This window comes from Eretmochelys imbricata, chromosome 13 (assembly GCF_965152235.1).
Source record: "Eretmochelys imbricata isolate rEreImb1 chromosome 13, rEreImb1.hap1, whole genome shotgun sequence".
Taxonomy (NCBI): Eukaryota; Metazoa; Chordata; order Testudines; family Cheloniidae; genus Eretmochelys; species Eretmochelys imbricata.
Window position 1 is genome coordinate 36,332,361 of NC_135584.1, and position 23,338 is coordinate 36,355,698.

General features: G+C 44.0%; 1 protein-coding gene and 2 pseudogenes across 1 annotated transcript; 2 read left to right on the forward strand and 1 right to left on the reverse strand.

The window, feature by feature from the left end:
- Nucleotides 1–23,338, reverse strand: part of LOC144273199 (olfactory receptor 5V1-like) — a 50,917-nt pseudogene that overhangs the window by 20,639 nt on the left and 6,940 nt on the right.
- Nucleotides 7,145–8,113, forward strand: LOC144273471 (olfactory receptor 10A4-like). The gene has a single exon (XM_077832067.1). The coding sequence runs from the start codon at nucleotides 7,145–7,147 to the stop codon at nucleotides 8,111–8,113; it is 969 nt and encodes a 322-aa protein (XP_077688193.1).
- On the forward strand, nucleotides 17,057–18,227 carry LOC144273759 (olfactory receptor 4D1-like; annotated as a pseudogene).

The following is a 23,338-nucleotide window of genomic DNA, read 5'->3' on the forward strand; positions in this document are numbered from 1 at the left end:
TGGTCATCTACCTGGTCACCCTGATAGGGAACCTGCTTGTTAGGCCATAAGCCATTAGGCCATAAGGAACCATTTTGTAGTCTGACATCCTCCTTAACGCAGGGCAGAGAATTTCACCTGGTGATTCCTGAGTTAGAGAAGCACTGCACGTATTTAATATTACATATGTAAAATAATAGCTGGGTTAAAAACTCATATAACTACAAGTGGATCAAGCAGTGTATAACAATATTGCACCAAATGCCTGTGTATATATGTATAACTATATGATAAAATACATTTATATAGTCTTATCATGAGAAATACAACTCTGTTTGCTTGCCTATCTATATAACTGCCTATAATATAATAATATTATATAATATAATAAACACCAAATTTAAAATTGATTTAGATATTTCAGCTCCTGCAGCTTTAGACTCCCTTGTTTGTACAGAACAGTGTATTCCCCTGTTGTTAAAGCCAATCCCCAGCCTCAGAACCACTATGAAGATTAATTATTACCAAGGGAATTCATTACTCCAACAGTGTAACTATTTGCTACAGATAAAGTAAAATTTCCCTGTTTGTTTTGCTGGACTTTTTGCCCTATACTTGTGAATGTTGCCAGGGCAGGGATGTGCCTGGATCTGGCATGGTCCTTGATCATTTTCCATTCATCACAGTTCAGAATGGGCTTTATTTGCACAGGAGCTGAGGTCTCATTGACTTCAGTGGGAGATTTACGTCTCAAATATTGCTGTAAATTAGAACCAAGGGTTTGAGCAGAGTCTGGAGAATAAGGAAACAAATAAATCACCTGTGGCAGCAGAACCTTTCCTCCCTAGGCCCATGAATGGACATTTTATGTAGAGGAACAAGGATGATGCAACGTCCTATAACTTCCTCCTAACAACATTTCCCTACGGAGTTGGCAGTGTAGACTGTGTCTTTGAAAAAAACACAAGATAATCACTCCTACTCTTCTGGGGCTGTTTGGCAGTCAGAGATTCCTTTTGTTTGTCTTTAGGATTCACTTCTACTATATCTGTGCTTGCTTCATCCCAAACACTTACTGTCACATATCACTGATGTATTTCATATTGTCAGAGAGTTACAGAGTTTAAAGACAAAAGGGACCTCTAGATTATCTCATCCAATCTCCTCTGTCTCACATTGTGTTGGGTTTCGTTACACAGGCCCACAGAGTACTTTAGCCAGGCATCAAATGAATGTGAAAGAGAAATGTACTTGGCGGGCCCTGTGCTGGCACCTCTGGGATGCAGAATATATAACATCATGCAACACTGTTCAACGGATGATTAAGACAGGAAGGAAAGAACACCTTGTGCAAATAAAAACTGTCCGTATGTGTGCGTGTGTGATAGAGACAATTATAGCTCATGCAATGACTACATAGCCATTCAATAATGACAGTTATATAGTAAGTAAAGGATAAAGGGTTGAGGAAATGGAATCAGAAACACAAGAGACCTATAGGTCCAGACTTGTAAAAATTACTTAGAAAGACAAGGTAGGTGAGGTAATATCTTTTATTGTTGGTGAGAGAGACAGAAGTTGGTCCAGGAAAAGATATTACCTCGTCCGCTTTGTGTCTCTAGTATCCTGAGACCCAGGCGGCTACAACAGCACTGCATAAAGAATGGCTTAAGCAGTTAGGGTAAGTAGAAGGCCTTCTAGCTTGAAGAGGAGCAGTTACTCAATGACTTGGCATAAAGAAGTAAACTATCAGTGACCTTAAGTCACAAAACATTACAAGGCTCTGTTTATTGTTTTGTCATTATCACAAGTGTTGCAAACAGCAGATAGGTAACCACACAGGAATGCACCCTGCTCAGTGTGTGTGTGTATGTCTGTCACCCCGTGCTAAAGGGAATGAGCCATGTTCAGTGCACCTGTGTACATGCCACTGCTGCCTCACTGACTTGTCAATGACCACAGGTGGTCGGGAAAGATCTTTCATTTCATCCAAAAGATATAACAGCCACCAGAAACAGTGCCCCCTTCCACTGTGATGGGTCATTGTGGGTCAGCACCAACTCCGAGGGGAGATTGCCGCATATTGAGCCACCCTATCCACCCCTGCAGCACAGGGCACCTGAGAACCATGCTGGAGCACTGTGGTAAGAAGCAATTCTGATGGGAACAGGTCCACAGCTGAGCTCCTCCCCTTGCTCCTTTTGGCACAGGTCCATGTTGTGCCCTGCTGAAGCACAAGGGGTCAGCATGGACCAAGAGACAACAGCGCCACCGAAATGAAACCTCACCCAGCTCCTTGCAGCATGTCATCGCCTGGAGCTGCTCTGGAGCACTGGGTTTATTACTGACCCAAAGAGGAGAATGTCCCTTAATGAGTCCTCCATCCTGTTCCCTCCAATACAGCGACCCCTATTGCTGAACTGGGACATTGGGATCCAACAACCTGAGAACAGCCTATAGAGCCCTACAGGCCCATCCATGTATTTTAGCACCCCCTAGTGCTACACTGGGGTCATTGTTAGCCACACAGACTAATGGGGAAGAGTGCCCCAAACTGAGCACCCCACCCCACTCTCAGTAGCACAGCCTCAGCCCCCTATGGCCATGCTGGAGTAATGGGGTCAGAACTGTTTAAGAAATGAGAGTGCTCCCAGATGAGCCCATCACCCCACTCCCTGACGCACACTACCCCCTGGCGCCTCTCAGCTTCCACATATGTAGAGTTTATTCTAATGTTCCTGGGAACTAGTCCTGATTCTGGCTTCGCTGCAAACTTACTGTATGAAAGGGAATAGTCCCACTGACTTCTATGGGCTTTGTATCTGGTCCTCAAGGAGGGAAATGGGCCCTTTGGTAAGAGCAGTAGAGTCTGAGAGTGAGGACTCCTGGGTTCTGTTCCTGGCTCTGGGACGCGAGTGGGGTATAATGTTTAGAGTAGTGGGGATTGGGAATCAGATCTGTTGAGTTTTAATCATGGCTCTGAGACAGGATTGGGGAGCGCAATCTGAACATCAGGGAACTGGAGTCATAAGCCTTGGGTGTTGTTACTGACTCTGCCACTGACTCTTTGTGTTGTGTTGCCTTGGACAAATCATTCCTCTTTCCAGACAAAATAGTGTCACACAATTTACCACACTTAGTAAATCCTATTACAATTTTCATCTAGAAAACACACATGATGATGATGATGATTGATGATGATGACACCACCTCCTCTGAAATGATTGTGCTAGTATATTTTGTTTTGTTGCACTTTGATGCAGAATTGTTCTTCCTCTGAGGAATATTATAAGAAATTTCCTTCAGGGACTAGGTCCCAGAAGCCAATGAATGAAATAAAAACACCTGTGTTTCCTTCAACACATATTGCACTTGTAGCTAGGAGACAGAACTACTCTTCTTAAGCAAGGTAGGTTATAAATGAATGACTTAAGCCCCTAACCATTCCCCACTGAAATCCATGGGTGTTGTGCCGCAGTCTGCAATGGGAGCAAGATCATGTCATTGGTTTCTTCATCTGAATTTTCCAGACATGGGCAGAGAATCTTAAAGTGTGTCTGAGCACATGAGTTTTGTCTGTGTTCATATCTATCTATCTAGTCAAATCCATCTGGCAGTCTATCCGTCTCTGAATCTATCATTCTGAATTCAACTAGTTTAATAATCATGGGTCAGGTCATGAGTTTGACTTCAGTGGTGTTATGCTAATTTAGACCAGGCGAAGTTCTGGTCCTATAATTCCGTAGTGCCCACCATGGTGATAGATAAGCACCAAACATGCTCATCATCATGCCATGATTGTACTTACTATTTTTGTTGTTGTTGTGTTAATGTTGGGGTTTCTTGCTTCTCCCTCATCTCGTCCATACTCCCCTCTGTTCCTCAACTGTCATCATCATTGACTGAGTCTGAGTGGAAATGTTGTTTCTTGAAGTGGGTCTTGTATATGGATCTGAATACAGTCGGCTGGGAAGATTCAGCCTGATCTCTTCTAATAAGAGAGTCCACTCCCAGAATACGAACATAGCTCATGCTGTGCATCTGCTGCCCAAGAGTTAAATGGTGTCTCTTTTAGCTGAATTTTTCTCAAACGTTCCTCCACAAAATGTATGCTTCTTTAATTACTTTCATGTTCTCCTGTGTACTAATGGAATGTCCAGATGCCTTGAAGAACTCAGAAAATATCACTCAACTGCCAGCAACAAGCATCTATACAGACCTTATTCCTAATGATGAGTACATTTCTCCATTTATTTAGAGCCACTCCAAATGTCAGCCAACAAATAAAGAAAGAAATACAAATCCCTTCTGAAAAAATAGTTTAATCAATATTGATGTTTTCCATGAGAAAATGTTGATGTTGATGTCAGTTTTCAATTTTCCATTCGATTTCATGTGGACTCTGCTGAATCAAATTTAAGGTTTTCGCTATTTCAATTTTTCATATCAGTTCAGGATGACAACAATTATTGGAATATTGGAATTTCCCATGAGATGGAAATTCCATTTTCCAGCCAGCTCCGCATGTACTCACAAACTTCAATAGAGGTTCCCCAAAGTAGGTCTTAAGAGAGGCTGAAGAATTCCCACCTCTTCTCCAGGTCTCCCTATTTAGAGAACATCATTCTTTTTGTTTTAAATTGTTCTAGGTAGTGCACTGTGCATAGTGCACCTCTACAGTATGCTTTGGTTGTTGGATTTAATTTTCTCTATTTCATTGAATGTGTGCAAGTGTGTTCAATTTCCAGGAGAATGGTTCTGTGGTTATGCTAGAGTTTCACGTATCAGGAATGCTGACTCGTTCTGTAAACCCAGTCTCTTCATCCCTATCATGCCCCCTATCATTCCCAGTTTCCCCCTTAGTAGCTCACTATTATTTGACACATTGCTTTGAGAGCCACATATTGAAGGTGGTAAGGATATGCAAAATACAATAATTGTTATTGCTCATTTTTATTTCAACTCTGTCATTTCACTGTCATGCCTTTTATTAGGAAGTTCCTTGTCAACAAATAACCTAGAAGTAAAACTTCTCTGGAAATCATCTCTTCACACATTGTAGGATCTTCCTTCTTCTAAAATTCTTTGTAGCAAGGTGATTAGACAAAGATCCTCCACTGCTGTAAAGCAGTATAGCTCTTTTTATACCCATGGAGCTGTTAAGATTTACACCAGCAAAGGGATTGGCCCTAGCTCTTATTTTGAATATTGAGAGAAACCAATGCATTACAAATGTTGTGATGATAATGGCAGGAATGATTTAAGTTGTTCTCTAATATTTAAGAAAGAATAACTTTTAATAGTACACAAAAGTTCAAAGTCCCCCATTGTTTTCACCATTTATTGCACTTCTCATTCTTTAAAGTGCTTCAATCATGTTGGGCTCAGCAGCATCAGTTTACTCATGTGAGTAGTCCTCACGTATGTGAATTGTAATTGCAGTGGGAATACTTGCATTCGTATCACAATTCTTGTGATTAAGATCTGAATGAGATCAGAATTTGCCCTCATTTGAGAAATCTTATTTGCTAAACGTGGCTGTATAAAGAAAGAAAGAAAGAAAGAAAGAAAGAAAGAAAGAAAGAAAGAAAGAAAGAAAGAAAGAAAAATCCCTTTTTGAATTTTCGTGTAGACAAAAAAGAAATGTGTTCGAAGAGGAAGAACAGAACCCCTGATATTGGAAACTGGTATTCCTCCATTGCTGGTATAAACTGATGTAGCTCCTTTAGAATAAATTTATCAGATCCCCATGTGTTGTAAATCAGTTGTATTTCCACTGGTGTCAAAGTGGTCATTGTGATGGGTTGCTCCCCCGCCCCCGAGGTGCCACCTGATGTACTGGGGTAACACTCAGCCCACCTGTTCCACAAGCCTGGGGTTCTTTACATTGTCCTGCTGAGCCAGGCCCTCACCCTCCTCCAGCACAAATGAAGGCAGGGACACATCCAGCTGTGGAAAGAAACAGACACTGAAATCAGAACTGCATGGGAAGGCTTCAGCTAGGGAATTGCCCAGGACTCAAGAGAGAGTTGGTGGAATCTCCATCCTTAGAGGTTTTTAAGGCCTGGTTTGACAAAGTCCTCGCTGTGATGATTTAGTTGGTGTTGGTCCTTCTGAGGTCTCTTCCAACCCCCATCTTCTATGATTCTATGATTAGCCAGCAAATAAAACAAAAACACAATATAAGCTTAATATACTAAAGAAACTCGTTACAAATAGTAATTTCTCACCCTAAATGTTGATTTAGGCAGATTTCAGAAGTTCTTGAAAGCAAGCTGCTCTTGCTTGCAGCTTAAAACTATAGGTATTTCTTTCACAGGTCAGACACTTTCTCAACCTGGGCTCAGCCCTTATCCCACCCTTTATCTTTGTTCCTTATATGTTTCCAGCAGTCATCCTGGGCGGGGATTCAGTGAAGAATGAACCCTGATTATCTCACTCCCCTGCCTTAAATAAGATTTACATATGGCAGGAATCCTTTATCTTTCAGTGTGATTCCCACACCCCTCAGTGGAAAAATACTGGTGTTTTATCATGGAAACCAGTACCTTGTGACTTGAACACATGACCGTGCACTGTCAAAGCAGCCATAGGTCACAGGCAGTTTGTAGCTTCCCTGGAAAGCTTCTCGGGAAGGTGGGAGATTAGCATCTTTAAAGACCTATTGTTCTTCCTAATGGTCCATTGACTTGTTCCCAGCTAGCCAGCCAGAATGATTGCATTCTGTCTAGTGGGCATTCCCCAGGTACAAACACTTTTGCTAACTTTAGATACAGCAATGATACTTGCATACAAATAAGCTAATCATATTCAGTAGATCATAACCTCTCCAATGATACCTCACATAACCTATTTTGCATAAAATACATTAGGATTATGACACAATCATATCATATTATTACTATGAAAAATATGGGAAGCAGTGTCACAGTCATATCTCCAGGTGATCTACAAAGTCATAGCTTGATTGATATCAATACAGCTATACCACTTTATACTCAATGATGATTTAGCCCAGTTACATCTTTATATACAGAACTGCAGCAAGTTTTTGTCTGACGCGTCCCAACATGTAGGAAACCAGTATGAATTGTATGATTCACATGCACATATATGGTATTCTTCAGATTCAGCTCCAGTGTCTCTCTCTTTGTCACCCTTGCAGATGACATATTCTGAGAGAGAGCCTGATGAGAACCAGACCATTTCTGATGTGTTCATCCTGGTGGGGTTTTCGTACCTTACCAGACTCCAAATCCTTCTGTTTCTGGTGTTTCTGGTCATCTACCTGGTCACCCTGGTGGGGAACCTGCTCATTATCCTCCTTATAAAGCTAAATCCCTCACTTCACACCCCCATGTATTTCTTCCTGCTCAACTTGTCCTTCTTGGAAATCTGCTACACAAGCAGTGTGGTCCCTCAGCTGCTGGCTCACCTCCTGGTGGAACAAAAGACCCTCTCCATTGCAGGCTGCGCTGCCCAGATGTACATCTTCACAATCATGGGCCTCACGGAATGCTGCCTTCTAGCAGCCATGGCGTATGATCGCTACATAGCTATATGCAACCCCCTGCACTACAGAACCATCATGAGTGGCCAGGCGTGCGCACAGCTTGTGGGTGCTTCATGGACCATTGGCATTTTGGTGGAAGTAGCTCAAACCACGTGGATCTTCAGCCTTCCCTTCTGTGGCTCCAACCGCATCCACCACTTCTTCTGCGACATCCCACCAGTGATAAAGATGGCGTGCACAGACACATCGAAAAACCAAATTGTGGTCTTGGCTCTGTCCGTGCTGTTTATCATGAGCCCTTTCCTGCTGATAATCCTGTCCTACATCTGCATTATCTCCACCATCCTCAAACTGCCGTCGGTAGAGGGAAGGCGTAAAGCCTTCTCCACCTGCTCCTCCCACCTCATGGTGGTGACTTTGTTCTATGGAACAGCCCTTTTCACTTACCTGAAGCCCAAGTCTATCTCCACCCCGGAGGGTGATCAACTGATTTCCCTCATGTACACAGTTGTCACGCCAGTGTTGAACCCCATAATATATACTTTGAGGAACAAAGAGGTGAAGGGGGCCTTTAGAAAAACAATAGGGAAGAGCATCTCTTCACACAACCAGAGAAATTAAAGAATGAAAAGCAGAGTCAATCAAAATGGGGGGAATAAGGGAAATTCATAAACATTTTGTTGAATTTCTCCCGATGACCCTCACTTTTTTAATTGGAATTTTTCCATTTGAAAAACTTTGACCTGTTCTAAACCTGTTGGGAAAATAGGAAGAGAAACTTTTCTTAAATGAAATAAATAAATAAATAAACTTTCTTCAAACTTTTGATAGCCAGAACCTTTTGACCAGATCTAAAGATCATTGAAAAATCAAATGATAATCTTTAATCAAAGTAGTGTCCTGATTTTACATCTTCAAAATTTGAAATGACAAAGCAAAAAAAAAAAAAACTTAACATAAAAAGCATTTCATAAAATGTTCATCTTGGTTAGCTGGAATTTAACAATTTTCACCAAAATTTTAATAGTTGAATAATTCCAACGAGCTCTATAGAAAAGTCCATTTAGGCTTCCCCTTTTCCTGCTCTGGAAGTCCAGTGCAGCATTTTAGGTTTTGGGTCGGGTTGTGGTTTTTTGGCTGTCGAATGCATTTCCCCAGTGCTCCCTCTGGCCTAATTTAAAATAACATGCCTCGGCACTTATGGCTTCCTATATAAGACACTGATAGATTTTTCAATGCCCAACCTGATCAGATCACACAACAACTCTGGGAGATGGCTCTTGACTTCCATGGCATTTTTTACTAGCAGATCAGATTGTAAGATTATGGTGTATATCATAGATTCATCAATTTTAAGGTTATAAGGGACCATTTTGATTATCTAGTCTGATATCAGCAATTTCAAGGGCTGTCCAACATTGCTTATTTTGCCTGGTACTGGAGCACGCTCTGTGGGGATGGACATGCACTGTCCAGTCATGGATAGGAGCTCTAAGCCCAGAACTCTAAGAAGCATCTACTGAGCATGTGGAAACTGAGATTTTTTCAAATGCTCATAACTTGGCCAAGTCTGGGTGTTGTTTCCTGGAACCAGCAAAAGGTGCATCCCTGACACCAGGGTGATCCCCCCCTCATATTTAATTTTTCTGCTTCAATGCCTACCGGTGCTAGAGTGTCCGGAAAGAGAATTCTTCCTCTTTGTTAACACAGGGGAACCAATGTATTTTCCCGTAATCTCTTTCTTGGAAATGACTGAACCTTTTTTGGGGGGAACCCTTAAGAAAATTTTCTACTGAGGCAGACATCCAACACGAAAACTTTCAGCCCAAATGGTTAAAGTTTTAGGAAGTTATAAGGAATTAAAAATAGGGTCTTGTAATGCAAAGTGTTGGGTAACATCATTTATACAGTTTTCTCCCATTGCCACCTCTTATATATCTTGTCTGGAGTCTATCTAGATTCATAGATTCTAAGGCCAGACAGAACCACAGTGATAATCTAGTCTGACCTCCGGTATAACATGGGCCATAAAACTTCCTCAAAATAATTCCTAAAGCATAACTTTTAGTAAAAACATCCAGTCTTGACTGGATCCACCACATACCTCAATAATTTTTTCCAGTGGTTAATTGACCTCACCATTAAAAATGTACAATTTATTTCCAGTCTGAATTTGCCTAGATTCAACTTCCAGCTATTTGGTAGACAAGCCCCAAGTATGTTCAAGTAACATCATCTGCCCCATGTCTTCTTTATTTATTTATTATTTGTTCTGTGTTTAATTGGGCAATAGATCGTAAACTGCTCAGAGAATTATTTTGTTCCCTTATGTTTGCTATAAATTTCCACGTATGGCTAGGGTGCAATAATGTAGGCAAAAGAAAGAAAGAAAGATGTTTGTAATTGACAATAAAATAGTTCAAGTATTTCTGTCTGTAAGGAAAGAATTTTTATCACCCAAAGACAGTTGAATTGTTCTGTAAATAAAAAGTAACTTGATCAAGTACAATTATTTATTGTTTGTCTCTTCAAGACCAACACAAAATATTTGGCAGTCTAGAAAACAAATTAACAACATAAGCAAGCAGCATAGCATTTAAGGCCAGAAGGGACCATCAGATCATCTAGTCTGACCTCCAGTATATCACTGGCCACCAACACCACCCAGCGCCCTCACACCCATGCAACTATTTAAATTAAACCAAATTATTTTTGCCTTTCCTTTGGACCTGAGGGAGAGAGCCTGAGGTTCCAAGAAACTTGTTCAAGTAATAGATGGTTTTAAGGGTCAAATCTGATATTTTCAAAGCCAGATAAGGGATCTGAACAATCAAATGGAAACTCAGTGCCCAGGTTGCCTAAGGATGCAAATAAGCACCTTGTAGGATTTTCAAATCACCTAAGCAGATCTAGGACCAGATTCTTAAATGTATTCGAATATACAGAAAGGTTTTTAGAGAGGTGGGATTTAGTCACCCGAATGATTTTGAAAAATCCTATTAATAGTCTAACTGCATTTTAAGTGCCTAAGGGCCCTAATTTTTAAAGGTATGTCGGTGCCTAATGATCACATAGGTGCCTACAGGGATTTTCAACAGTGCCTGGCTCTCATTTAATTGAAAGAATGTGGTGTCTAACCTCCTTAGGAACCTTTCTAAATCCCATTAGGTGCATATCTGCATCTGTAAGCACCTAAATACTTTTAAAAAACTGGTCTTTAGGGTCTGACCCAGTACTCACTAAAGTCAATAGAAAGACACCTGTTGAGCACTGGATTTGGCTCTTAAGTGATGCATTGGGGTGGCCATCTGCATTTGAGGGAGTTTTAGCTCAAGGGAGCACAATGTTAAGAGCTCAGCTATGGTGCCATAATGTATTGTGTAGACGCTACACAGAAGATACCACAGCAATGGAAGGGGTTCTTCTGTCAGTGTCATAACTCCAACCTGCTGAACAATGGTAACGAGGTTGATGGAAGAATGTTCTCCCCCTTCTCCAACTGCCAGGTTCTCCCCTCTGCATCCTTTCCCTCCTCTACCGGAGGCAGGGGGGAGCTCTACGGGGGAGTCTTTTCAGCTCTTTTTGGTCTATTCCAGGGTTTGCCATGTGGGGTTCTTTCATCCCCCACCCACAGAAACTACACTGTGTGTGGGGGAGGGTGGGGTGCGGGGTGGATGGCGCCACAGGTCCACCGACTCACAGGTCCTCACACCATTCACAGCTCCGTGGGTGTTCCCCTGTTTTTCCCTCCTTCCTTTCCATCAGGGGCTTGGGGTTGGTCCCGGCCCTCTCCCAGACACTTAGGGCTTCCTGTCCCCCAAGCTCGTCCAATGCGGCCTGGGTCTCTTCCTCTGGGGGTCAGCTAATAAGGACCTCTGCCGGGCCTTACTCTCTGGTCAAGGACCCTGGGGTGCACATCCGGACCATAACTTCCCTTTCCCTTCTCCACCTCTGTTGTCTAGGGGTTTTCTGCTCGGGGATTTCTACCCCTGTCTTCAGGGGATCTCCCCTTTTTCTTTTCTTGGGCTGTCTCCCTCTGCCCACCTTCCTTCCTGGGAAGGGGTCCCAGTCCATACCCACCACCACTGGATAATGTAGGCCCTTTACTACCTCGACCCGTTGCCAGTTTGCCACTTATACCTGCCCCGAACCTCATAGGGCACCTGGGCAATAGGGTAGCCTCCTATCCCTCTGGATGCATTCTACATCAATCTTTGCACTGGGGATCCACCAGTGTGGCCTCACCAGCTTCCTTTGTACCAGACAGCAGGTCAAGGCCGAGTCCACCAGGCCTTGCTGAGGTTTCCTCCTCACCATTACTGGAATGGTGGACAGCTTCTGCCCCTTTCCCTGCCCTCCAGCATTTTCAAAGCCACAAAACTCCACCCACCCACAATCCATGTGCAGGCAGCCCCCCTTCTTGTGTCCCGGTCGTCCGCACTGACAGCAGACCACCGGTCTGAACCCCGTGGGAGCCCCTCAGGTGTCCTCCCATTTATTCTCCAGGCCCTTCCCAGATGGGGTTTCTATGGGCCTTCTCCCTGTCTCCACTTCCTTGCTCTGCCATCCCTCCTTCCTGGGCAAGTCCACCTCTGTGTACTGCTCCATAAGCTTTACAGCTGCCTTGACTGTATTCGCTTGGTGCCTCCTCACCCACAGCTTTATGTTCTTGGGGAGACCATGTAAAAACTACTCTAGGATGAGCACATCAGTGATTTCCACCACTGTCTAGGCATCCGGCCTCAGCCAGTGGGTTGCCCAGTCCATTAACTTTTGGGTGAATGCCCAGGGCTGCAAGCCCCCATCCACTTCACTGTTCGGAACTTCTGCCGGTACTTCTCCGCAGACAGCCCCACCCAAAAGAATGACTGCCTTTACCGCTTCATAATTCCTGGCCTGCTCTTCATTTAGGGCCATATAGGTCATTTGGGCTTTGCCATCTAAGTAGGGAGACAGTAGCAGGGCCCAGGTTGCCCTGTCCCATCCAACTCCCATGGCTACCCACTAAAAAGTGCCTAGGAAAGCACTGGGGTCATCTGTCAAGCCCATTTTACACAGTCTGGTGCCCGAATGCCATCCCCTTCCATGGGACTCACCACTTTCTGCAGGAGCTGCTGTTGGATGGGCAGCGCAGTATGGGGAGGAGATGAGCAGCCCTCAGTGGCGAAAGAACAGGTTAAAGACTATTTAGAAAAGCTGGACATGCACAAGTCCATGGGGCTGGATCCTCATTCCCTGGAAAAAGCATGGAGTAGGTCGTCAAGGAATCTTTTATGAAGCACTTGGAGGAGAGGAAGGTGATCAGAAACAGTTAACATGGATTCACCAAGGGCAAGTCATGCCTGTCCAACCTGATTGCCTTCTATGATGAGATAACTGGCTCTGTGGATATGGGGAAAGCGGTGGACGTGATATATCTTGACTTTAGCAAAGCTTTTAATACGGTCTCCCAAAGTATTGTTGCCAGCAAGTTAAAAAAGTATGGATCGGATGAATGGATTATAAGGTGGATTGGAAGCTGACTAGAGCATCAGGCTCAACAGGTAGTGATCAATGGCTTGATGTCTAGTTGGCAGCCGGTAACAAGCGGAGTGCCCTGGGAGTTGGTACTGGGGCCGGTTTTGTTCAACATCTTTATTAACGATCTGGATGATGGGATGAATTGCACCCTCAGTAAGTTTGCGGATGTCACTAAGCTGTGGGGAGAGGTAGATACTCTGGAGGGCAGGGATAGGGTTCAGAGTGACCTAGACAAATTAGAGGATTGGGCCAAAAGAAATCTGATGAGGTTCAACAAGGATAAGTGCAGGGTCCTGCACTTAGGATGGAAGAATCCAATGCACCGCTACAGACTAGGGACCGTATGGCTAGGCAGCAGTTCTGCGGAAAAGGACCTAGGGGTGACAGTGGACGAGAAGCTGGATATGAGTCAACAGTGTGCCCTTGTTGCCAAGAAGGCCAACGGCATTTTGGGATGTATAAGTAGGGGCATTGCCAGCAGATCGAGGGACGTGATCGTTCCCCTCTATTTGACATTGGTGAGGCCTCATCTGGAGTCCTGTGTCCAGTTTTGGGCCCCACACTACACGAAGGATGTGGAAAAATTGGAGAGAGTCCAGCGAAGGGCAACAAAAATGATTAGGGATCTGGAACACATGTGTTATGAGGAGAGGCTGAGGGAACTGGGATTGTTTAGTCTGCAGAAGAGAAGAATGAGGGGGGATTTGATAGCTGCTTTCAACTACCTGAGAGGTGGTTCCAGAGAGGATGGTTCTAGACTATTCTCAGTGGTAGAAGAGGACAGGACAAAGAGTAATGGTCTCAAGTTGCAGTGGGGGGGTTTTGGTTGGATATTAGGAAAAACTTTTTCACTAGGAACGTGGTGAAACACTGGAATACGTTACCTAGGGAGGTGGTAGAATCCCCTTCCTTAGAAGTTTTTAAGGTCAGTCTTGACAAAGCCCTGGCTGGGATGATTTAATTGGGTATTGGTCCTGCTTTGAGCAGGGGGTTGGATTAGATGACCTCCTGAGGTCCCTTCCAACCCTGATATTCTATGATTCTAATACTAGCAATAGGCACTCTCTTTGCAGGTGGGGGCTGGGAGATTCTCCCTGTGAGGAAAGGGAGACCAGGTTAGAGGTAAAGAAGAGGAAAGTGATCAGGAACAGCCAGCATGGATTCACCAAGGGAAGGTCATGCCTGACTAATCTAATCGCCTTTTATCATGAGATTACTGGTTCTGTGGATGAAGGGAAAGCAGTGGATGTATTGTTTCTTGACTTTAGCAAAGCTTTTGACACGGTCTCCCACAGTATTCTTGTCAGCAAGTTAAGGAAGTATGGGCTGGATGAATGCACTATAGGGTGGGTAGAAAGCTGGCTAGATTGTCGGGCTCAACGGGTAGTGATCAATGGCTCCATGTCTAGTTGGCAGCCGGTGTCAAGTGGAGTGCCCCAGGGGTCGGTCCTGGGGCCGGTTTTGTTCAATATCTTCATAAATGATCTGGAGGATGGTGTGGATTGCACTCTCAGCAAATTTGCGGACGATACTAAACTGGGAGGAGTGGTAGATACGCTGGAGGGGAGGGATAGGATACAGAAGGACCTAGACAAATTGGAGGATTGGGCCAAAAGAAATCTGATGAGGTTCAATAAGGATAAGTGCAGGGTCCTGCACTTAGGACGGAAGAATCCAATGCACCGCTACAGACTAGGGACCGAATGGCTAGGCAGCAGTTCTGCGGAAAAGGACCTAGGGGTGACAGTGGACGAGAAGCTGGATATGAGTCAGCAGTGTGCCCTTGTTGCCAAGAAGGCCAATGGCATTTTGGGATGTATAAGTAGGGGCATAGCGAGCAGATCGAGGGACGTGATCGTCCCCCTCTATTCGACATTGGTGAGGCCTCATCTGGAGTACTGTGTCCAGTTTTGGGCCCCACACTACAAGAAGGATGTGGATAAATTGGAGAGAGTCCAGCGAAGGGCAACAAAAATGATTAGGGGTCTAGAACACATGACTTATGAGGAGAGGCTGAGGGAGCTGGGATTGTTTAGCCTGCAGAAGAGAAGAATGAGGGGGGATTTGATAGCTGCTTTCAACTACCTGAAAGGGGGTTCCAAAGAGGATGGCTCTAGACTGTTCTCAATGGTAGCAGATGACAGAACGAGGAGTAATGGTCTCAAGTTGCAGTGGGGGAGGTTTAGATTGGATATTAGGAAAAACTTTTTCACTAAGAGGGTGGTGAAACACTGGAATGCGTTGCCTAGGGAGGTGGTGGAATCTCCTTCCTTGGAAGTTTTTAAGGTCAGGCTTGACAAAGCCCTGGCTGGGATGATTTAACTGGGAATTGGTCCTGCTTCGAGCAGGGGGTTGGACTAGATGACCTTCAGGGGTCCCTTCCAACCCTGATATTCTATGATTCTATGATTCTATAAGTTGGCTCTTAAAAAGTGATGTCTTTTTTAAAGGGTTTTCAGAGGAGCCTTCATGATTTAGAAGGAGAACAGCTCACAGAGCCTTTGTTGCCATGGCCATTTTAGCCCTTCCTGTCACTAGCTCACTCAGAATTTGTTTCTCCTATGTGGAAGCTCTATGGTGCTCTGATCTCAGAGACATGTCTCCAGAGCAGGGTGCAGGTGGGAAATAAAAAACAGAAATAGACCAGGGAAGTGCTCAGAGTGAGATTCCTAGGCTTTCTTTCTTTCTATTAGAATTTTATACATTTTGTAGCCCGTTAATAGCAGTGGAATTGGAATTTTCAGAGGAGACCTGTTTCAGAATTTCACTGAGAGTTGTGCATCTAGCTCTTTTGAAAATCCCAGTTTAAGAATTGAGAGCACCTTATATTCTCCTTATTTACGTTAATTGCCTGAAATGTTCAAAAGTCCCTATTCTGACAAGGATCAAGGTGTAGCCAATGCTAATGCAGTGTGTCGCCCTGTTCCCCTTTCCTGACTAGAGCACGTAGAGTGGTTTATGGGACTCCTACAACCTTTGAGCTACCAGGGCTGAGTGTTTATCTCAACCAATACAAGCTCATGTTTTCCAGCCATGAGTTCAGGTCTCATGGACATGCCACTCAAACATCCACGTTGTAAGAACTGGACTGGACAAGGCAGTCTCTGAGGACTCCAGGCAATGGATGCCATCTGTATTGTCTTCCCCTCAAGCTGTCCATTGTAATCACCATTGTACTTGAGTGCCTCACAGCAAAAGAGGGGGACTGTAATATTATCCCCATGTCTGTAAGGGGAACTGAGGGACATGGAAATTTTTGTGTTCACAATTTCAAATGGTGGGATTTAAAGGCAAGAACCACAAGCCATAGGCACTAAGGTAAAATATACAGTGACCAGAGGTAGGGTGCACCTGCTCTTCACACTTCACTCAATGAGGCTCAAACTTCTTCTGTGGAGGAGCCACTAGAAAGAGCAAAGTTGCTTGCTGTGTTATTGCGGAATGCAGGTGCTCAGTAGCTCTGATAGTGAGTCCATAAATTCAGCATCTAAATCCCCTAAATCAGTGGCTCTCAAGCTTGTCCATTCCATATCCCCTCTCATCTAGCAGGGATCTCCCTGCCATTGAACAATATGTGTACATCAGTCTGCTCATTGTGACCACGTGAAACGTGTTTGTCACCCTCATGTTGAGAATCCCTGGACTCTGGGAACTTCTGAATAAGTGCAACCCACTCCTCCCAGGACAGGGCCTCTCGATACCAAGAGGACTCTGTAGAACATGAAAGGGGTGCAAGGTCATGACTGAAGTCTGTGATTTGCTAGGGCCTCTTTGGTGAGCAGACCACTCGTCCTCACCCCCAACTACCCCATGATTGCAAATCCCTCCTAGAGTCTGTTAAAGCAGGGTTCCCCTACAATAGGACTCAGGACAAAGTGTTAAATTTAGAAAAATTAGGAAACTCAAAAACACAACATTGGTCTTAAGATGAAGTTAATATTGAAAATATAATATAAAGGGAGAAAAAACAAGAACTTTTTAATCAGTATTATTACTATTATTTACTATTTTTTTCATTTTTCAGGTACAATTTAAAGACACATAATGGAGCAAGAGAACCTCATTACCACAGTGACAGAATTTGTCCTCTTGGGCCTCACCCAAACTCCTGAGGTGCAGTGATTCCTCTTTGTCATCTTCGTAATAGTTTATCTGACAACCTGGCTGGGAAACTTCACCATCATCACCACTGTGATCGCCAGCCACCAGCTCCACACCCCATGTACTTCCTGCTTGCCTTTCCTAGATGTCAGATACTCATCAGTACTCCCAAATTGCTGTTGGGTCTCCTCTCCCAGTGCAGAACCATCTTGTTCAACGAGTGCACCCTCCAGATGTTCTTCTTCCACTTCATCGCTCGTGCGATGGTTGGAGTCCTCATGGTGATGGCTGCTGATCTATATGTGGCCATCTATAAACCACTGCGTTACTTGATTATCATGAACCATGGTGTCTGCATGGGGCTGGTGGCAAGGGCATGACTGGGTAGATTGGCTCACTCTGCTGTTCAGATTGGACTGATCCTCCAGTTTCCATTCTGTGGTCCAAACATCCTGAACAATTTCTACCGTCATCAAGTCATCAAACTGGCCTGCATGGACACCTACTTGGTTGATGGGTTTCAGAGTAGCAGCCGTGTTAGTCTGTATCCGCAAAAAGAAAAGGAGTACTTGTGGCACCTTAGAGACTAACAAATTTATTTGAGCATAAGCTTTTGTGAGCTACAGCTCACTTCATCTGATGCATGAAGTGGAAAATACAGTAGGGGAATTTTATATATACAGAGAACAGGAAACAATAGGTGTTACAATATACATTGTAACGAGAGTGATCAGAGGTAAGGTGAGGTATTACCAGCAGGAGAGAAAAAAAAACTTTTGTAGTGATAATCAAGGTGGGCCATTTCCAGCAGTTGACAAGAATGTGTGAGGAACAGTAGGGGGAAAAATAAACATTGGAAAATAGTTCTACTTGGTTGAGTTGCTGATGGTCTCTAATGGCAGAGGACTTGTCATAATAATATTTATCCTCCTGCTCATTTCCTACACTGTCATCTTAGTAAAGATAAGAACAAACGTCACAAGAAGGGAAGCACAAGGCTCTGTCCATCTGCGGAGCCCAGGTCATGGTTGTGAGCTTAATATTCATATCTTGCATCTTCATCTATGCTTGGCCCCATCTGTCAGCCCCCACCTTGCAGGGTCCTAGAGCCTAAGCTCATGCCTGAGCCCAGACATCCATATGGCAATTTAACTGCTTGTTAGCCCGAGCCCAGTGAGCTCACATCAGCTGGCGTGGGCCAGTGGCAGGTTTTTAATTGCAGTGCAGACATACTATAAGAGGTAACCAGAGGCAAAGACTGAAAACTAAGGGCCAGGTCCTGAGCTTGTGTAAACTGACACAGTTCAACTCATTCGAGAGTAGCTAGGGCTATTTATGCCAACTCAGGATCTGGTTCTTCGATTTCAGTGGAACTACAATGATTTAAACCACCTGGGGATCTGTCCCATTGACTTCCACGGAGCTGTGGTTGATTTACGCCCACTCGGGTTCCAGTCTATTACACAGTTTCAGATCCATAATCTTTGCCTGTCATTCTGAAAGAAAGATGAGTCAAAAGTTCTTAACCCATCTGCCCTTCTGTCAAGGTTCCTTCCCCACTCTGAACTCTAGGGTACAGATGTGGGGACCTGCATGAAAACCTCCTAAGCTTACTTTTACCAGCTTAGATTAAAACTTCCCCACGGCAGAAACTATTTTACCCTTTGCCCTTGGACTTCCACTGCCACCACCAAACTTTATCTGGGTTCCTGAGAAAACGTTGTCTGGAAACGTCTTTCCCCCCAAAATCCTCCCAACTCTTGCACCCCACTTCCTGGGGAAGGTTTGGTAAAAATCCTCACCAATTTGCATAGGTGACCACAGACCTAAACCCTTGGATCTGAGAACAATGAAAAAAACATTTAGTTCTTGAAAAGAAACACAGTAATAGAAGAAACAGTAAAAAGAATCACCTCTGTAAAATCAGGATGGTAAATACCTTACAGAGTAACTAGAATCCCTCTAGGCAAAACCTTAAGTTACAAAAAGACACACAGACAGAAATATTCATTCTATTCAGCACAACTTAATTTTCTCAGCCATTTAAAGAAATCATAATCTAACACATACCTAGCTAGATTACTTACTAAGTTCTAAGATTCCATTCCTGTTCTGTCCCTGGCAAAAGCATCACACAGACAGACACAGTCCCTTTGTTTTTTCCCCTCCTCCCAGCTTTTGAAAGTATCTTGTCTCCTCATTGGTCATTTTGGTCAGGTGCTAGCGAGGTTATCCTAGCTTCTTAACCTTTTACAGGGGAGAGGAAATTTCCTCTGGCCAAGAGGGATTTTAAAGGTGTTTACCCTTCCCTTTATATTTATAACACCTTCCATGGCTCTTTGCCCCATGGGATTATTTACAAGAGTGGAACTTTTAATGGCTACACAGTGATTCAGTCCCACTGGGTCAGAACATCGGAGGAATTCAGTGTTGCAGAGATTTTTTATATCTGATTTTCAACTTCTGCTGGGATGGATGGCCTGACATTTCTTTCTTTCTTTCTTTCTTTCTTTCTTTCTTTCTTTCTTTCTTTCTTTCTTTCTTTCTTTCTTTCTTTCTTTCTTTCTTTCTTTTTCTTTCTTTCTTTCTTTCTTTCTTTCTCAGCAATCACTATTTTTACCTTTACTCAGATGACACTAAAACAAAACACCGTTAGGCTGCAAGTGCAATGGTGCATGGCATTTTAAAAACATACGGGTTGTAGTTATCTCAGAGAGAGTGAACAGTTATAAAGGACAAGAAGTCCAGCTGGTGTTAAACAGTGTAGCTCCATTGGAGTCAGTGGGTCCATCTATAGCTCCACTGGATTAAATGGGTCAGTTCCCCCCTTTTGTAAATGGATGCAATTCCATTGAAATCAATGGGGCCAGATTCCTAGCTGCTGTAAACCAGACATAACCCCAGTATAGTCAATTCTGCCATTTCCAAAGATGGGATGAATTAGTTTAGTGCTATGGAGTTATGGTAATTTACATGAGCTAAATATCCTTCCTGTAATGCCTAATTTTGTGTATCTTTGTGTCTGAGATTCTTATTTCTTAACACCACTATCCCATATTAAACCTCATGGAAGATTCCAAGATCACGGTTAATAGACATATGGAGAGACTGCCGAGACTCAGCAAGACCTCGGATCACTACCCCTTCCTGCTTCTGCACGTGGGCACCAATAATACCGCCAAGAATGACCTTGAGCAGATCACTGCAGACTACGTGGCTCTGGGAAGAAGGATAAAGGAGTTTGAGGCGCAAGTGGTGTTCTCGTCCATCCTCCCCGTGGAAGGAAAAGGCCTGGGTAGAGACCGTCGAATCGTGGAAGTCAACGAATGGCTACGCAGGTGGTGTTGGAGAAAAGGCTTTGGATTCTTTGAACATGGGATTGTGTTTCAAGGAGGAGTGCTAGGCAGAGATGGGCTCCACCTAACAAAGAGAAGGAAGAGAATCTTCGCAAGCAGGCTGGCTAACCTAGTGAGGAGGGCTTTAAACTAGGTTCACCAGGGGAAGGAGACCATAGCCCTGAGGTAAGTGGGAAAGTGGGACACCAGGAAGAAGCACGACCAGGAGCGTGTGAGAGGGGAGGGCTCCTGCCTCATACTGAGAAAGAGGGGCGATCAACGGGTTATCTCAAGTGCCTATACACAAATGCATGAAGCCTGGGAAGCAAGCAGGGAGAACTGGAAGTCCTGGCACAGTCAAATAATTATAATGTGAATGGAATAACAGAGACTTGGTGGGATAACTCCCATGACTGGAGTACTGTCATGGATGGATATAAGCTATTCAGAAAGGACAGAAAGGGCAGAAATGGTGGGGGAGTTGCACTGTATGTAAGAGAGCAGTGTGACTGCTCAGAGCTGAAGTCTGAAACTGCAGAAAAACCTGAGAGTCTCTGGATTAAGTTTAGAAGTGTGAGCAACAAGAGTGATGTCGTGGTGGGAGTCTGCTATAGACCACCGGACCAGGGGGATGAGGTGGACGAGGCTTTCTTCCGCCAACTCACTGAAGTTACTAGATTGCACGCCCTGGTTCTCATGGGAGACTTCAATCACCCTGATATCTGCTGGGAGAGCAATATAACGGTGCACAGGCAATCCAGGAAGTTTTTGGAAAATGTAGGGGACAATTTCCTGGTGCAAGTGCTGGAGGAACCAACTAGGGGCAGAGCTCTTCTTGACCTGCTGCTCACAAACCGGGAAGAATTAGTAGGGGAAGCAAAAGTGGATGGGAACCTGGGAGGCAGTGACCATGAGATGGTCAAGTTCAGGATCCTGACACAAGGAAGAAAGGAAAGCAGCAGAATATGGACCCTGGACTTCAGAAAAGCAGACTTTGACTCCCTCAGGGAACTGATGGGCAAGATCCCCTGGGAGAATAACATGAGGGGGAAAGGAGTCCAGGAGAGCTGGCTGTATTTTAAAGAATCCTTATTGAGGTTACAGGGACAAACCATCCCGATGTGTCGAAAGAATAGTAAATATGGCAGGCGACCAGCTTGGCTTAACAGTGAAATCCTTGCTGATCTTAAATACAAAAAATAAGCTTACAAGAAGTGGAAGATTGGACAAATGACCAGGGATGAGTATAAAAATATTGCTCAGCCATGCAGAAGTGAAATCAGGAAGGCCAAATCACACCTGGAGTTGCAGCTAGCAAGAGATGTTAAGAGTAACAAGAAGGGTTTCTACAGATATGTTAGCAACAAGAAGAAAGTCAACTTTGATTACATCCCCCCAAAATGAAACCGCCACCCAGAACTCACAAATTCACAGCCAGCAATCTCAGTGAGGTCCGTGATTCCTCTAGTAATTAGTAACTCTCAGTATAACTGTACGAGGCAGCAGAACAAAACCATTTTGGGTGGGGTGTAACTTGTGAACCCCATGGTCACATGACCCAAATCTGGAACATTAACAGGACCTTGTGCCCCAATGAGACACACTAAATTTCAGATCAAACCAAGTAACCATTTGGATTTTTAGAGCACTTAAAAGAGTTGAGCTTTAAAACATATCAAATGGGGGCTCATGGAAACCATATATCTGTGTTTCTGTATGGGCATGTACACACTGTAAAAGAGAACAACTTCTTAAATACTATTCTCAGTTTGGTTCCCCAAAGATTTAGTAGGTGCCATGCACTATCCTAGGTTAAAAGTTGGCAGACAGAGACCATTTTGACCTTCATCACATCAACAGTTTGATCCCCAGGTCTGTGAAAAAATAAATAAATAAAATACAATAACAAGGCCATTTTCTCAGGACTTACATATCTGGAACCTCTGGCTCAATTGACCCCCAAATTTGGGTTGCTAACTTACCCTGCACTATTCAGAGGAACATCATATTTCAAAAGAATGCAACGAAACCGCTGCCCCACTACAGCATTTTGTTAATGGATGGGTACACATCTCTCAGATTTCTGTCATAGAATCATAGAATATCAGGGTTGGAAGGGACCTCAGGAGGTCATCTAGTCCAACTCCCTGCTTAAAGCAGGACCAATCCCCAACTAAATCATCCCAGCCAGGGCTTTGTCAAGACTGACCTTAAAAACCTCTAAGGAAGGAGATTCCACCACCTCCCTAGGTAACACCTTCCAGTGTTTCACCACCCTCCTAATGAAAAAGTTTTTCCTAATATCCAACCTAAACTTCCCCCACTGCAACTTGAGACCATCACTCCTTGTCCTGTCCTCTTCTACCACTGAGAATAGTCTAGAACCATCCTCTCTGGAACTACCTCTCAGGTAGTTGAAAGCAGCTATCAAATCCCCCCTCATTCTTCTCTTCCATAGACTAAACAATCCCAGTTCCCTCAGCCTCTCCTCATAAGTCATGTGTTCCAGACCCCTAATCATTTTTGTTGCCCTCCGCTGGACTCTTTCCAATTTTTCCACATCCTTCTTGTAGTGTGGGGCCCAAAACTGGACACAGTACTCCAGATGAGGCCTCACCAATGTCGAATAGAGGGGAACGATCACGTCCCTCGACCTGCTGGAAATGCTCCTACATATACATCCCAAAATGCCATTGACCTTCTTGGCAACAAGGGCACACTGTTGACTCATATCCAGCTTCTCGTCCACTGTAACCCCTAGGTCCTTTTCCGCAGAACTGCTGCCTAGCCATTCGGTCCCTAGTCTGTAGTGGTGCATGGGATTCTTCCGTCCTAAGTGCAGGACTCTGCACTTGTCCTTGTTGAACCTCACCAGATTTCTTTTGGCCCA